This window comes from Macaca nemestrina, chromosome 4, assembly GCF_043159975.1.
Source record: "Macaca nemestrina isolate mMacNem1 chromosome 4, mMacNem.hap1, whole genome shotgun sequence".
NCBI lineage: Eukaryota > Metazoa > Chordata > Mammalia > Primates > Cercopithecidae > Macaca > Macaca nemestrina.
In genome coordinates this window covers 182156786-182171771 of record NC_092128.1, presented here as the reverse complement: position 1 = coordinate 182171771, position 14986 = coordinate 182156786, and the positions used below count along the sequence as shown (strand labels likewise).

The window sequence follows — 14986 nt, the reverse complement described above, 5'->3', positions numbered from 1 at the left end:
TTTTGAGTCAGATATTCTTTTCTCATTCTCAAATCTGTTTTAAATGCTCCAATTTAAAAAATGCCAATGAAAATTCTGTAATGCTTTTGTAGTAGTCGTGCAGTTTACTTTGAATTCAGGAAAACAGTTTTGCATGATGAAATATTGTGCAGAATCTGTAAGGTAGCTTAATTTAAAGTCTAATTAGAATATGATTAATCCTTAAAATTTAGGAACTAGAGATTGTGTTGAGTCAGAACTGTTATGTTTGTATCCAGGTTTCTATTTACCACAGACACCATCTTAGAATACACACATATCTGTGAGTTATAATTTAAAGTGGTCATCCAGGTAGATGATCATGGAGTGCTACTACAGATGTAAATTTTTACACTACTGATGTGTTCTTGTCATACCCAAATAGGGAATCACTTCCAGGAAAACAACAGTCCTTAAGCACTCAATGACTTTCTGAACACGTGACTGAAACAAGACCATCTGAGACAGTAGGACTGGTGGGATTCTACTGACTTTTTAGTATCACATGGCACTATCACAAATGTATTGTTAGAGCAGCAGCATCCAGAGTTCTTAAGCTCGTACCCTAACACACAAATTTGACTTGTAACCCTGAAATATCCTATATATATTTCTAAAACTGTAGTTTTCTTGAGAATAAAGCACTTTATAATTTACTCAGTTTTCAGTAATAAAATTAACACTGACTTAAAAGTATGTATTTAAAAAAATTCTCCACACTTTTCTGTCTCCCTCAGATTGTTTTTATCCTTATTCTATGAAATTCCTGTTTTGTTGTCTGAGATTCAGCTTTATCAATTTAGAGTTGCTGTGTACAATGTAATTCATAAATTCTCCCTCCTTTGGGCATAGTTATTGAAGTTCAAATTTCCTTAAAAAGTACTTTAAAAAAACCTGACTTTAGGTTTTTTTTCTGCAGAATCTTAACTTTTCCATTATTCCGGATGACAAATAAACATTTATTAAAATGTCTTACAATTAGTATTTACTAGGTTCCTAAATTGTCAGTATAGGTACTTTGATCACACATCAAAATGGAATTTCTGCAACTTAAAGCATTTTGTTACAAATAAATTTTTAGTTGAAATATAATTTTAGCTACTATTTGGATGAGTAGGTTGTTGAGAATGAACCAGTTATTTTTATTTTTTCAAAATGCAAATGGTGCAGCTAGTTGATAATAGTATATTCTCATCCTACTATAAAGTGCAAATTTCACCTTGATTTTGCATGTTTTGAAATGTTTGTTTACCCTTTGTAGCACATTTATATGATTTTAGCATTTGCTAACATTGATTTAATGTGTTAAAGATTCATTTTGGATATAGGGTTGATTTGTTGGAGATACTAGTTCATAATTTTAAAATTCCCAAGAAAAGTGTCTTTGAAGTGGTAAACACACTACACTTTAAGCCACTTCTCTTCCCACAGAGCCCAACTGAAGGAGGTAAGGGCATGCTGCATGGGAGTAATGCCATGAAGAGCGTCTTACTCTGGTAAAATGCCATTCACAACGCCTGGAGACCAAACACTGAACAAAACATAATGCCCTTAGAAATAGAATTTCACTGGAAAAGCATGTGAATCACATAAGTTGGCAAAAGGAACTGATGTGTATGTGGTGGGGTTGGCTTTGAATAAAGTATATCCTAACCTAGGATATACTTATATCCTAGGTTAGAACACTTATCTTAGAGAGAACACTTATCTTAGAGAAGTGTGAAATCAGTTTCATAGACTTATGGAAAAATCTGAAGTACTTGCATTGTGAGGGCAGAGGCCTGCCTCATTAATCTGGCTGTATGAACATGTCCGTCCACAGAAGCAGTTTTTACCTGTACTCATCTGCCCTTTAGTCAGCTTAGTGACAGAAGAGCAAACATCTTCATAGAAGTTCAGAAGGTTGGCATTGGTAGTTTCATTGCTACAGAATAATAGTGTTATTACTTGATAGTACCTGACTAAAAGAGCTCTCAATTTCTAGTACTTAGTAGTAAAAAGAATGTGGTGGAGTCCTCCAGAAGTCTAGTGTGGGTGTAGGATATCAACTGTAGTCATTTCAGTCATCTACAGCCTTACCGTTTGAATGCTAAGTGTCTGGAAACTTCAGGCAGGGTCCTACAAAACAAACTGCCATCAAGACTGGTGTGTACCATGAAGGCAGTTTTAGATAGTTTGTTCATGGCCGCAAGAAAAACGTAAAATTCAAAGGCCAGTGAACTTCAGATACATAAAAGGAGTTTCACTTCTGTTCTAGAAGAGTAGTAATTAGACTTGTTTGTGAAATCTGAAAATTTGGCTTTGAGACACTGGTAACAATAAACATATCTGAGCTCTCCTAAGTTTGGCCAGCATGGAGTAGTAGGTCTGGCATCATGTGGCTGTGCACAGCTCCAGTGGGATTTCAAGCCCCCTCTAAAAACTGCCTTTGTCTGCATGAAGGACTTAACTCTCCAAAGTGTTTTTGTCTGGCAAATCCCTTCACAATTTTCAGCTCTTGTCTGAATGCTTCCTTAAAGGAAGCCTTCCTTGATCCCTTAGGCTAGGTTAGGTTTCTAGTCTGTGTTCTCATAGCACTCTGCACTTTTTAGTTCCTTTAAGCAACTCTACATATGTGTTATTTTTTAGAATTTTAATCCGAATCTCGTGTGTGTCACATACCTAGGTCAGAGAATACTGGAACAATGAAATTAAGATTTAGTAATTCAAATTATGTAAAATGCTCATATATATGTTTTTGGATTAGCAGCTTTATGATGCCAATGCTGAAGGAACTTTTCACCCCATTCTTACAAGTCTGCTACTGTTTTAAGTGACATCCTTAGAGTTGTAGATAAGCAAATGTAAGGTTATATCAATGCCGAGCCCTTAGTATCACATTTTAAAATTTATCATTTAGCAGTATGACTTTTAAATTTATTGTTTCCGAATGAGTGTTGTTGAGGAATGTTAGCAGTAGTAAAATCTTGTGTTACAAGATTTTTGCATTTACATGAACTTTCACTCATTTTTCAGAATTTGTTCCTAGAGACAGAAAACCCAATACAAAAGTGAGAACATGTATGCATAATCAGAAGGATGCAGTGCAGATGCCTAGTGAAACTCTGAAAGCAAAAATGGTACCTGAGAAAGTTCCCCGCAGATGTGCTACTGTTGCTGCAAATAAAATAAAGATAATGAGTAATCTAAAAGAAACGATCTCAGGACCAGAAAATGTCTGGATTAGGAAGAGTAGCAGAAAACTGCCCCATCGAAATGCTTCTGCTGCGGCTAAGAAAAAGTTACTGAATGTTTATAAAGAGGATGATACAACCATAAATTCTGAAAGTGAAAAAGAGCTAGAAGATATTAATAGAAAAGTGCTTTTTTTAAGGGGGTTCAGATCCTGGAAAGAAAATACACAATAGTGACTATGAGAATGTAGAAGTGCTATCTGAAAACAATTGGGCTACAAGTAAACTGGCAGTTACATTCTGCTCCCAGCTCTAAAATTACTCCCTTATTGGCATCTTCGGAGGAATTTTCTAAAAGCCATAATCCAGTGGGTTCCTTCCAGTCAGCTCTTGTACAGACACGTGCTCCAGGGAATTCTGAGGAGGAAATAGATTGCAGAGTCTGTAGGTGGAGAGGTGGAAAGAAAAGACAAATGGCCTGCTATAATTATGACTACTATTCCTTCCCAGAAAGCAAGGCCTTGAAGACATGATACCTTAGAGGAAGAATATAGTGGGAAGTGTACAGGCTAGGAAGAACTTGGAGTGAACAAATTTCAAAATCTCAACCTGATGCTAATTTTAAGGGTTCTCCATTAGAGTGTAAAAATTAAGACCACGACAACTATGGTGTCATGAGGAAAAAAAATCAGGCACTTTTCCAAAGGAAGTGCTAATGGGCCTATTTGACTTCTGAGTGAAGCAAAAACTACCTAGATCCAGTCCCTATAATTCACATCCCCAAAGGTCAAAAACAAACTAGGAGGACCTGGGAATGTCAGCTGGAGATGTTGATTATTGAGTTCTGAGGTAGAGTGTTGGAAATAGTCAATTAGAGAAAGTCCATTGATGTCATTTTGTTTATAATATTGCAGTTCATACTGAATGACCACTTGATATGACTAATTCAGGGAATATATATTTTTATATGAAAGCTATGAATGTTACTATCACGGCTTTTCCTTATTTTTACTTTTATGTAGCAGCATTTACAGAAATGCCAAAAATGTGCCTCATTAAGAGGCAGGTCTTAGTTTAATCAGATAAAAATAAAATATATAGCTTAAGATCAAAACAGTCATATTTTTAGATACAGTGAAATCTTTTATGTTTCTCTACAGCACCTTAAAAATTAGAACTTGAATACTTTGAGTACTTATTACAGTCTCATCCCAACAAACTTTAATGGTAGCATGTTTGGCCTATTTCATCGTGGCCTCTGCTAGGATTAGAAAATCTGGTCGTGGTATAACAAGTGTATTTACAATAGGATTTAATTTGTTGTTAATATGTATTTGTTGAAATTAAAATTGCCAGATTAAATGAATGTACTGTCACATCTTTTTAACATAGTAACGTGTTATTGGAAAAATTAAGTTGTTGAAAGTAAGTTGTTTTCCCACTTAAAAATATCTAAGTATATGATCTGCATGTGTAAATCTGAAAAACTAAATTACAGAAATCTAGGGTTTTCTATTTTTTAAGTCAAATGCATTTTTTTTTGTTGTTATACAGATGAACCAAGTGTCCAAAATACTTGAGAAATTTGTGGTTGCATGTCTGTTTTAAAAAAAGGCTTTTGTTTTTTAGCATAAGCCAGAATATTCTAACCTACTAAGTCTGTGTCCTTTGCTCCTTTTGTAGTATACTTTCATCTAAACTACTGATCCCCAGTATGTTGATGCACAGGTGAGAAGGGAAGAATTCCTAATAAACTGCTATTACTTTTAGGTGCATGGGTTTTGATTTTTGAGTTCTAATGAAATGCTTAAACTTCTTTCCAGTTCAAAATTTACTTAATTTACATTTCTTGAGTCTATTATGTCCTCAACAAATAACTATAAAATGAAGTACTTAACTCTCGGTGAAGACTATTTTATGCAAAGGTTTTTTTTTTTTTTTTGGCAATTTCAGTGTAACGAAAGAATTTAAGCTTTTAATTTATAATTTGCTGTGGTGGGGTTAATTTCTGTCAGTATTTGAGACTGTATTATCAGTCTTGCATAATGGAATCCTTTTTTGGCTAAGTATTTAATTCGAAGATATTTGCCTTTTTAAAAAGTGGCCTAACTTATTGTAACTGCATGAAATAAGCATTTGCTTAAAACTTAACATTGTAAAATTGTTCTCTCTGAAATGTGTGCAGAATTTAAATCATGGCCAAATATATTACTATTACCCTATTTACAGTAATTTGCTTTGCAGAAAATATTTCTTCATAATGGAACTGTGAAATCAAATTGAAGATCTTTACTGGTAAAAATGACAAATTAACAAAAGGACTAAGACAAGTGGTGCCCAAACAACCTTTTTATTCTGCAGTTCCATCATTATAATAGACCAATTAACCCAGGAGTCCTAATGTTTTAAAACATCATTTTGGTAATCTTGTTTATTCCATCTCACTAAGGATATCCAAAGTTTCCTAAGCTCTTACTGGCTAGCAATTTAGTCTTAATTTTATTGCTAAATGTTCAAATTTTGCTTCCAAACTCACACTTTTTTTTTTTTTTTGCAGATGTGTAGATCTGCTAAACACTAATTTTATGTAAATGATTTTGTTGATCATTATTTTTCCACATCTTAAAATGTTTCTAGCAGCTTTGAGATTTTATCTCAACAGGCTCTCTCTGACCCCAAAGTAGTACTTACCTTTGTGACTACTGACAAAGTCACAACATGCAGGCGATGTCATGTATTTCCGTACAACTAAATCTAGGAAACAGTTATTTTTCATTGCATTACTGCATATTTTCATTTTCATTTAAATTATGTCCCCTTTTTCTCTTGCTTGAAACAGTGCTCCTCGAACTTTGTCTTCCAGCACATTTGAAAGAGAACCAATTAATCACACATTTTGCTTAATTAAAGGCTATTTAAAAAGAAACATTTTGTATTAGAAAATGGCCAAGTTTAAAAAATACACTATTTTTTACATTCTCATAAAAATGTTTTTAAAATCGGCTTGACAATCATCAGCTTTTGAAATGTGAATACCTATTGCCAGAGTAAAAGTCTCATTTTTATACCACCACGAAGCGCTGTATTTCTTGCTGCCCTTGCGTCCGCCCGTGCCCGCTATCAGAGGGCGCGCCTGGCTCCGGGGGCCCTCAGTGCCACCGCGCGGCCACCTACCTGGGCAGTCGAAATTTGGAGCGGGTGCCCTAAGGTTCCCCCAGTCTCTCCTATCGCAGAAGGAAAAGGGAAACGGACGTAAAGGGAAAGGCCTCACAGCTCCCAGACGCCACTGCCAGCGGCGCCGGCGCCGCCCCTGCATCCCTGGTTTCGCTACCGCCGCGACTGGAGGCCCCGCCCTCCTCTCGCCCCCCCCCCCCCCGCCCCTCTAGCCCGCAGTCCTCCCACCTCTCGACGCCCGCAGGGCTCAAGCAGCGAATGAAAGCATTTGGGGGCCGGACGCGGTGGCTCACGCCTGTATCCACGCACTTTGGGAGGTCAAAGCAGGAGTATCGCTTGAGCCCAGTAGTTCGAGACCAGTCTGGGCAACACAGCGAGACCCCAACCCCACAATCTGTAATTTAAAAACAAACTGCGGGTAATCCTGGCCCAAGGCGTGGCAGCGCGGGCGGGCACTGTAGAGGGCGTGGCCGCAAGCTCTTGGTGCGTCTGGGGGCGTGGCGCCCGCGCCGTGGGGTTGTGGCCGCGAGCTCGGGCTGTGCGCGGAGGGCGTGGCCTGTGCGGGGCGGGACTTATTGCCTGCGCGGTGAGGGAGCGTGGTCTCGCGCATGCTGGCGTGCGCCGTCCCGCGGCGCCGCAGTTGTGTCCAGCCGGTCCCGGGGCGGCTATGGCGGCCACGTTCTTCGGAGAGGTGGTGAAGGCGCCATGCCGAGCTGGGACGGAGGACGAGGAGGAGGAGGAGGAGGAGGGGCGGAGGGAGACGCCCGAGGACAGGGAGGTGCGTCAACAGCTGGCGCGGAAGAGGTGAGGCACCCGGATAAGGGAGGCGCGCTCTCCGCTGCTGGAAAGTGCGCGGGCCTCGCAGCCGCGACGGCACCGAAGGCCCGGGCTCCGCGGTCTTCCGAGTAATCCCCGCGGTTGCCGCCGCTCCGTGGCTCTGCTTGGGCCCTGGGTCTCCGTGAAGCCGCGGAGTCCGTCGGCGCCAGGCCCAGGTGGGTGCGGTGCTCGGGTGGGTCCGCTGGCGTTTCGTGGAGTCCAGGGTGAAGCCGCTGTGGGAGGGCTGGGTTCAAAACCGTTCTTTAAAGGCTTCCTGGAGGCTTGGTGTCTTGAGGACTCGTGATCTTCCCGCTTCTTGTCACATTATCTTGGGCCGCAGCGCTCCCGCGGGTCCCACGACGTTTGTCGTGGATTGTTCACGGACGCACCGATTCCCTCAAAACTTTTTAAACCTCCACCCCACACTTCAATTAGCATAATATTTCAGTAGCAGATGAACACACTTTAAAAAAATTGTTTCCAAACTCATAAAAATGTGGGAGAAAATAGTCAAGTGAGCCCTGACCCCTAACACAACCAGGTAAATTCAACGGGAAGATTTTGCCACGTTTATTTCCTCTCCCGCCACTCTAAGCGAATTCCAGTCATCATGACCTTTCACAAATTCTGCATTTTTCAGAATCCATCTCAAACGTTTTAGGGATTTTCTTACATACGTTATTATCACCTCTAACAACACTAATACTAACTTTTCAGTATGATTTCATAGTCCATGCTCACTCACGTTTACCTAGTTTTTTCAAACATGATATTTTACAGTGGTTTGTGTGAATGAGGATCCTAACAAGGTCTACAGGTTACATTTAGACGTGTCACTTCATTTAGAGCAGCCTTCTCTTAGCCCTCCTAAGAGACAGGACTGGCTGACCTGTCCAGTGCCCCACACACTGAATTTGTCTGATAGCTTCCTTGTGGTATCACTTAACGTGTGTTTCACCTGCATGTCCTGTAAATGAATGTTCATTTGTAGGTTTGGTCAGATTCACATTCAATGTTTTGTCGGCAAGAATGCTTCTACTAAGTGGTGCTTTCTGTTTCTTGTTGCAGGCTATCCCCAAGTTGTCTCACTTTTAGGGATCTAAGATTGATCCTTGGGTCAGGTGGACAGCCTGACCACTATTTTAGAGTTCTCCCTAAACACGTATGCAATAGTTTTATCTGTTGGTTATCGTTGCCTGAGTCCATCGTTTTCTGACGATATTAGTTATATTCTTTATAAAACTAACGTGCATTTTATTTATTGTAATACATACATATAGTGCCCTTTTGCCATAATATGATACTGTTTGTATTGAAGTTGCTTTAGTTTCATCTTGTTTCTTGTGTTAGGGAGGTGCGGCTCCTTCGAAGACAGACAAAAACATCTTTGGAAGTTTCTTTGCTAGAAAAATATCCGTGCTCCAAGTTTATAATTGCTATAGGAAATAATGCAGTAGGTAAGTGAAAATGCAGAAGACTTAGTCATTTTGTTGAAAGAATGAAATATAAAGTTACTTATATTCTTCTATCATAAAAGATTTAAAATGTTTGGTACTTTAAAAAGCCACAGCAGAGTGTATTTCTGAGTAAAATCTCTCTCCTGTTCATGTTGCATCTTTTTTTTTTTTTTTTTGGTAGAGATGGTTTCTCGCTGTGTTGTCCAGGCTGTTCTTGCACTCCTGTCCTCAAGTGATCCTCCTGCTCTCAACTTCCCAAAGAGCTGGGATTACAGGTGTGAGCCACAGCACCTGGCCTGCATTATCTTTTTAATAAACTGAAAAGGTCAGATTTAGGCTGGGTGCAGTGGCTCACATCTGTAGCCCCAGCTCTTTGGGAGGCCAAGGCAGGAGGATCACTTGAGGCCAGGATTTGAGACCAGCCTGGGCAACATAGCGAGACCCTGTCTCTACAAAAAAATGAAAAAATATAGCCAGACATGGTGGTGCTTGCCTGTAGTCCTGGCTACTGAGGAGCCTGAAATGGGGGGATTGCTTGAGCCCACGATTTTGAGGCTGCAGTGAGCCATGATCCTCCCACTGATCATGCTCCAGCTTGGGTGACAAAGCAAGACCCCAACTCAGAGAAAAGCTTTAAAGAAAATGTTTTTAGCCTCAGGAACTCAAAACTCAAGGAGCTGTTTCTAGTGTGTTGACGTATCTGGATTTATATAAATGTTTGTGAGTTAATGGACTCCTTTGAGAACACAATGAAAACTCTAAAGACAGTAATAATTATCAACATGTTTAAGTACTTAAGTTCTAAGGTCCTTGCATGTATTAATTCGCTTGGTGGATTAAAGTAAAAACAGTGTAGAGTGCAGCTAGGACAATATACATGTACAAATACACACATATACCTTAATATTTTTAGGGTGTTCACAGGTTCTGATGAGAACATTCAGGAAACCCAGTTAAGATTCCTTCCTCTGTAAGGTACCCCTAGTGCTTGTAGAACATAGTAAGTGCATGATGGCAAGTAACTATGGACTCATTTATATAAAGTTCTGCTGGCCTAAAGGTTTTCAGAAGAGTATTACCCCATGAGCACGTGGTAGAAAGTCTGTCAGCAAACCTGCCTTCTTGATCCCTAGCTCTAGGATTGTCTTAATCAGGGTGTGGCCTTTTACTTCTTGGGAGCCTCAGTTTCTTTTTCTGTGTAATGGTGGTATTAGGTAGATGGTCTTGAATGGCTCTTACAGCTCTCAAATTCTACAGTAACTTGAGCTTGCTTTTTATTGAATAGAAGATACAGCTTGCAGAGCCAAACACTAACTTATGTGAATTGTTTTTTACAGCATTTCTGTCATCATTTGTTATGAATTCAGGAGTCTGGGAAGAAGTTGGTTGTGCTAAACTCTGGAATGAATGGTGTAGAACAGCAGACACTACACATCTGTCCTCCACAGAGGCTTTTTGTGGGTTTTATCATCTCAAATCCAATCCCTCGGTAGGTGGGACTTGTGTGTTCGAAAAGTAGTTATTTAAGTATCACTTATATGGTATTTACTGGTAGTATACTTTAGTATGGCAAGTCTTTCAGTTGCTCTGTTAGTGTGCACTTTTTCTGATACTAATCACCAGTAGTGGTTTGACTCTTAAATTTTAAAGAGAGTAGGTCAATAGTGGAGCCAGGAAAATAAGTATTACCTAAGTGTTGTCATTCACATGTTACATATATGGTGATAGTTTGGGATGTGTGTAAAACTTACTTGACAAAAAACGTGGAACTTGACTTTTCAGGTTTTCCTCTGTCAATGCAGTTGCTACGTTGCAGAAGATCAGCAGTATCAGTGGCTGGAAAAGGTAAGAGAAACGAAAACCTGTGAATGGTTAGTCTACAGGAGTTTTCATTTTTTATGGGTTCGGTGTCTTTTAACTTAAACTTATGCAGTCAGATATTTATTTCTTTAAAATATTGTGGGAATTTCTTTTGGAATATAAAGAATAAAAGAACTTGCTTATTTAACGTGACCAACCAATTGTGTTTTATACTTCTGTGACCTACCATCCTCAATGCTGAGGTACAGAAGTATAAAACACAGTTAGTCCTCAGCATTGAGGACGGTAGGTCACAGAAGTATAAAACACAATTGGATTCCTCCCGCCCATCTTTCTTTGTTTACATCACTTTAGATCTTATTAAAAGGTAAAGGGGTTCTTAGAAATCTATCAAATCCAGACTCTTCCTGTTATAGAAGAGGACAGTTAGAACCACCGTGATTGAAACTTACCTGTAAGTGTAGTAATTCCAAAAATGAATTTCATAAGAGTTATTTTTCAGGTGTCAGTGATAGGTGGGAGAGGGAATGAGTGTCAGGTGTGTACTTGTGACTTTTTTCCTCTGGACAGCAGGCCTGTAGTCACTATTCTGGCACCCTGACTTCATTTACTCCACATCACAGGCCCCTTAAGTAGGCAGTGCTGGCATGACGTGTTCATCTGTTCTTGTGTTGCTATAAAGAATACCTGAGGCTGGGTCATTTATAAAAAAAAGAGGTTTAACTGGTTCACAGTTCTGCAGGCTGTACAGGAAGCATGGTGCTGGCATCTGCTTGGCTTCAGCTGAGGCCTCAGGAGCCTCCAATCATGGTGGAAGGTGAAGGGGGAGCAGGCAGATCACATGGTGAGAGCATGAGAGAGAGGAGGAGCCAGCCTATGTTGAACTACCAGCTCTAGTATGAAGTGAGTGAGAAGGGAGAAGTCAGTCACGTATCACCAACAGGATGGTGCTAGGCCATTCACGAGGGATCTACCCCCATATCCAGTCACTTCCCACCAGGCCCTGCCTCCAAAACTGGGAATCACATTTTAACATGAGATTTGGAGTGGACAGTTGTCTAAACTATATCACCTTAGTTCACTAATGAGGAAAGTGTCTTGGAAAAAAATTGCCCACCTAGAAAGCAGAACCAAGATCAAACCCAGGTTGAGACTGCAGGTGTGTTCTGTTTCTCCAAGGCACACTCCCACCCCTGCTAGGCATGTTATTGTCTGTGGTGTTAGGTGAATACCTAGAGGAATGTTTCCATTCTGTAACAAAATTATGTGTTTTTTTAAAATTTTAAATCAATTTTATGTTAGGTTTTTGGCTCTTGTCCAAGGAAGAACATGCAGATAACTATTCTCACATGTCGACACGTTACCGATTATAAAACCTTAGAATCCACTGGCAGCCTTCCTTCTCCTTTCCTGAAAGCCCTGAAAACACAGAATTTCAAAGACCCTGCGTGTTGCCCATTGCTAGAACAACCGAATATAGTACACGACCTTCCTGCAGCAGGTGGTATTAAAATTTGTAACATTTACATTGTATCTTATTGCTTTATTGATACTACTTTCACCATTAGAGGTCTTTTTGAGGTAGTTTACTAATGATGATTGATACCAGTATATTGCTGTTAGTCCTCAATGTCTGTAGTTACAAGTGCAGTATATTTAGTGTGAGTTTTCGGATTTTCCAGACAGTTATTTGAGGAGCTCAGGTTTCTTAACTGTTAGGCTTCAGACATGCTGTGTTTCTTTTTGGTCTTTGATTATTCAGAATGCAAGCCAGTGTTAAATATAAATTATTGGTGCATGGAAAGTTGATAAAGTATGTTTTAATTATCAAAATAGGAGTTTTGAATATTGAATCTTGATAGTTGCTTTAATTTTTTTTTATTACTGTCACATCTGCCATCATATGACAAAGAGACTACCATTTACTTTTCAGTGGGTAATGTGTTACATAATTGTTATTATATGAACTGTATTAAAATGGGTTTGGTTGGGTTTTTTTTTTGCTTTCAGTGTTTACTAGAATGAGAAGTGGCTAAATATTTTACTTTGTGTGTTTTTAATTTATTTGTTATGTATACTTCATTATGGTCAGTAGAATTTTAATCTTTCAGCTACTTAAAATCATCTTAGCTGTATTTTCAGGAAATATAAAGTTAATATTTGCAAAAGAAGAGATTATTAGGAAAATAAATTGACTTTGAAAGAAAATTTACATTATAGTTGGTTCAAAATTGCAGTAAATACCTTGATTGAAAGAGGCAGCTGAGATAACTACTTTTAAAAACAGCCTTTTTTATTAAAGGTGTTTAAAAGTAACATAATAGAAGACTTACGTGTTTATTATTTTTTTTCTTGTATATTCACAGTTCTGAGTTACTGTCAAGTATGGAAAATCCCAGCAATTCTGTACTTGTGTTATACTGATGTGATGAAATTAGACCTAATTACAGTGGAAGCTTTTAAGCCTATACTTTCTACCAGAAGCTTGAAGGGTTTGGTTAAGGTAAGGTTTTAACTCATTTAAATTAATAGCTGAGTTGTTATAATGAGCTTAGTAACATAAATGTATGGTGTCATTTTAAACCTAAGCAGTGCTTGGAGACCCATTCATCTCAAAGTGAAGCTTCCTAGTCTGTCAGTTTGAATTTGTCATCGTCTTTTCTGTATATGTCTGTAGCTTGACAAATGCTTTGTTCTTGTGTGACAGATTAATGCAGTGCAATTAAATCCCAAATGTCTATGTGGACAGATGGTTTTACTGTTCAAGAAGTTTCTAGAACTACTTTGGAAGGTGTTAAAAAAAATTTTAATTTAATTTTTGAGAACGTTATTTTTGAGTATAGTATGGATCAAATTACTATAATATTTACCCAATTTTACAGAGAACTGGATATGTGAAGAAGAGAGAATTATGTGATGAACGTCTTCCTTACCCTTGGTTTATACCTTTGGGCTCATTTTCTAAAACAAATTGGAACATGTACATAAAAATATTTGCCTGTAATCTCAGGTAGTTGAGGGATTCCATTGCTTTCTCTTAAGAGACTTTTTGGAAGTCCACAGTCTCTGGTTTAAGCACAGTTTCTTTACAGGAAAGAGGTTGTCACAACATTGTCCCTCAGCCTGGTTTTATTCTGGCATGGCCATTAGTGTTAAGGCTTTTGTGATAAGTTGTTGGAAGTAGCTCATTTCCCAGGTCTCATAAATTAGTTTGTTAGTAGATTGTCAGCTCCTTGTGGTAATGGACCACGTTTTTTAATTTTGGTATCCCAAGTTTACCACACACCTGGCATGTTGAATAAATCCATCAATAACCATTTGTTGAAGAGTACAGCTGTAAAACTCTGTAATTTAGTATACTGCAAGCTGATCTTTCAAATTTGCTAGAATCAGGGATAATCTTTCTGACACATGGAGTTAGTTTATTTTTAGCATCTCTTTCAAAGTATATGCTGATTGTCTTGTTTGTTTAAATAGCCGATTGCCTCATCTCACTTCACTTAGAGATGAGTTCCCATGGGCAGGGCCTGGGCCGTTTTGTTTACGGCTCTAGGACTGTGTGTAGTACACAGGTGTGTCGTCAACATTTGGACTTGTTCTGAAACTTGGAAATCATCTGTCATTTGGGGCTTAAAGAAACTCAGCTTTTATGACTATACTTTCAAGTGGAAATTTAACTCAGCATATTCATTTTTGCTTTGAAGATAATGATTAGCGGGAGGGTAAGATGGTGGTTCTGCAGGGGGCTGTTTTCTTAATGACCAAATACATCAGCCTGAGTCAGTTCATTGTTTCTGACCATTTAAAAGTGGTATTTTCAATAAGGTGGAATTATTTTGAATTCTTGCTGTGTGGCAGTTTAGTTGATTTGAAAGACGGATGAATCTTAGGGGGTAGAGGTGTGCAGAGGGAAGCAGTGTGAGCAGAGTGGGGAAGTGTGAGGAGAGCCATGAGGAGCACGGTGTTAGTGGAGAGGGAAGGAAGACATCTTGCGGGGAAGGTCGGGCGGGTTGGAGCGTGGACTTCCTCTGGAGGCCGGGAGAGCATCAGAGGCCAGGAAATCATCGGCGAGTGTGGCTGGGAAAGGGCCTGTTGAACTGACTTTCCCACTTGCTTTTTTGTTGAGAAGGGGAGAGTAAAGGGCGCGCCTGTCCCATGGCTGTTGTCTTTAAGTCTCGAGTGTGGAGATTGTGGGGTTTGGGGAGGGGTGTTACCTCTGCCTGAATCCCTGGGGTCTCACTGTATTCATTGTTTTCTCTCCTTTCAGAATATTCCCCAAAGCACTGAGATACTAAAGAAATTGATGACAACAAATGAGATTCAGAGTAACATTTATACATGATCTTAACCATTGTTTTGTAATGTGTATTACTTGTCCATACCTTTAAGGGGAGCAGCGTGCACTCTTTTGTAGATTACTTTTGGGGGATATATTTTGAGAACGATGAAACGGAATAAAATTGTAAAAAATTAATTGTAGTTTTAATTCCTTATTTATGATATTATTCACAACCAAAATAAGCCAGG

The 14986-nt window shown here is 39.1% G+C and overlaps 2 protein-coding genes and 1 long non-coding RNA gene across 7 annotated transcripts in view; 2 read left to right on the top strand and 1 right to left on the bottom strand.

Moving 5' to 3' along the window:
• LOC105472625 (bromodomain and WD repeat domain containing 1) overlaps window positions 1-4960 on the top strand; it is a 132986-nt gene extending 128026 nt beyond the window's left edge. For 3 of the 4 annotated variants that reach the window (XM_011726051.2, XM_071095724.1, XM_071095726.1), the window contains one exon: window positions 3034-4960. In XM_011726051.2, coding sequence (XP_011724353.2) covers window positions 3034-3425 — 392 coding nt within the window. In that variant the 3' untranslated portion in view covers window positions 3426-4960. The remainder of the gene's footprint in view (window positions 1-3033) is intronic. The other variant, XM_071095725.1, reaches the window with a different exon arrangement.
• LOC139363008 (uncharacterized) overlaps window positions 1-6559 on the bottom strand; it is a 40105-nt gene extending 33546 nt beyond the window's left edge. Inside the window, exon 1 of the long non-coding RNA XR_011622839.1 lies at window positions 6366-6559. This is a non-coding gene — a long non-coding RNA (uncharacterized lncRNA). The remainder of the gene's footprint in view (window positions 1-6365) is intronic.
• A 341-nt stretch (window positions 6560-6900) lies between these two features.
• On the top strand, window positions 6901-14933 carry LOC105472623 (proteasome assembly chaperone 1). 2 transcript variants are annotated; one of them, XM_024790032.2, is made up of 7 exons: window positions 6901-7357; window positions 8532-8638; window positions 9976-10127; window positions 10421-10483; window positions 11762-11960; window positions 12826-12962; window positions 14727-14933. In XM_024790032.2, the coding sequence occupies exons 3-7, from the start codon at window positions 9996-9998 to the stop codon at window positions 14799-14801; spliced, it is 606 nt and encodes a 201-aa protein (XP_024645800.1). In that variant the 5' UTR covers window positions 6901-7357; window positions 8532-8638; window positions 9976-9995; the 3' UTR covers window positions 14802-14933. The 2 variants fall into 2 exon arrangements, with proteins under 2 accessions (XP_024645800.1, XP_011724351.2); XM_011726049.3 differs by having other exon boundaries at window positions 6964-7169.
• Window positions 14934-14986: the final 53 nt, after the last annotated feature.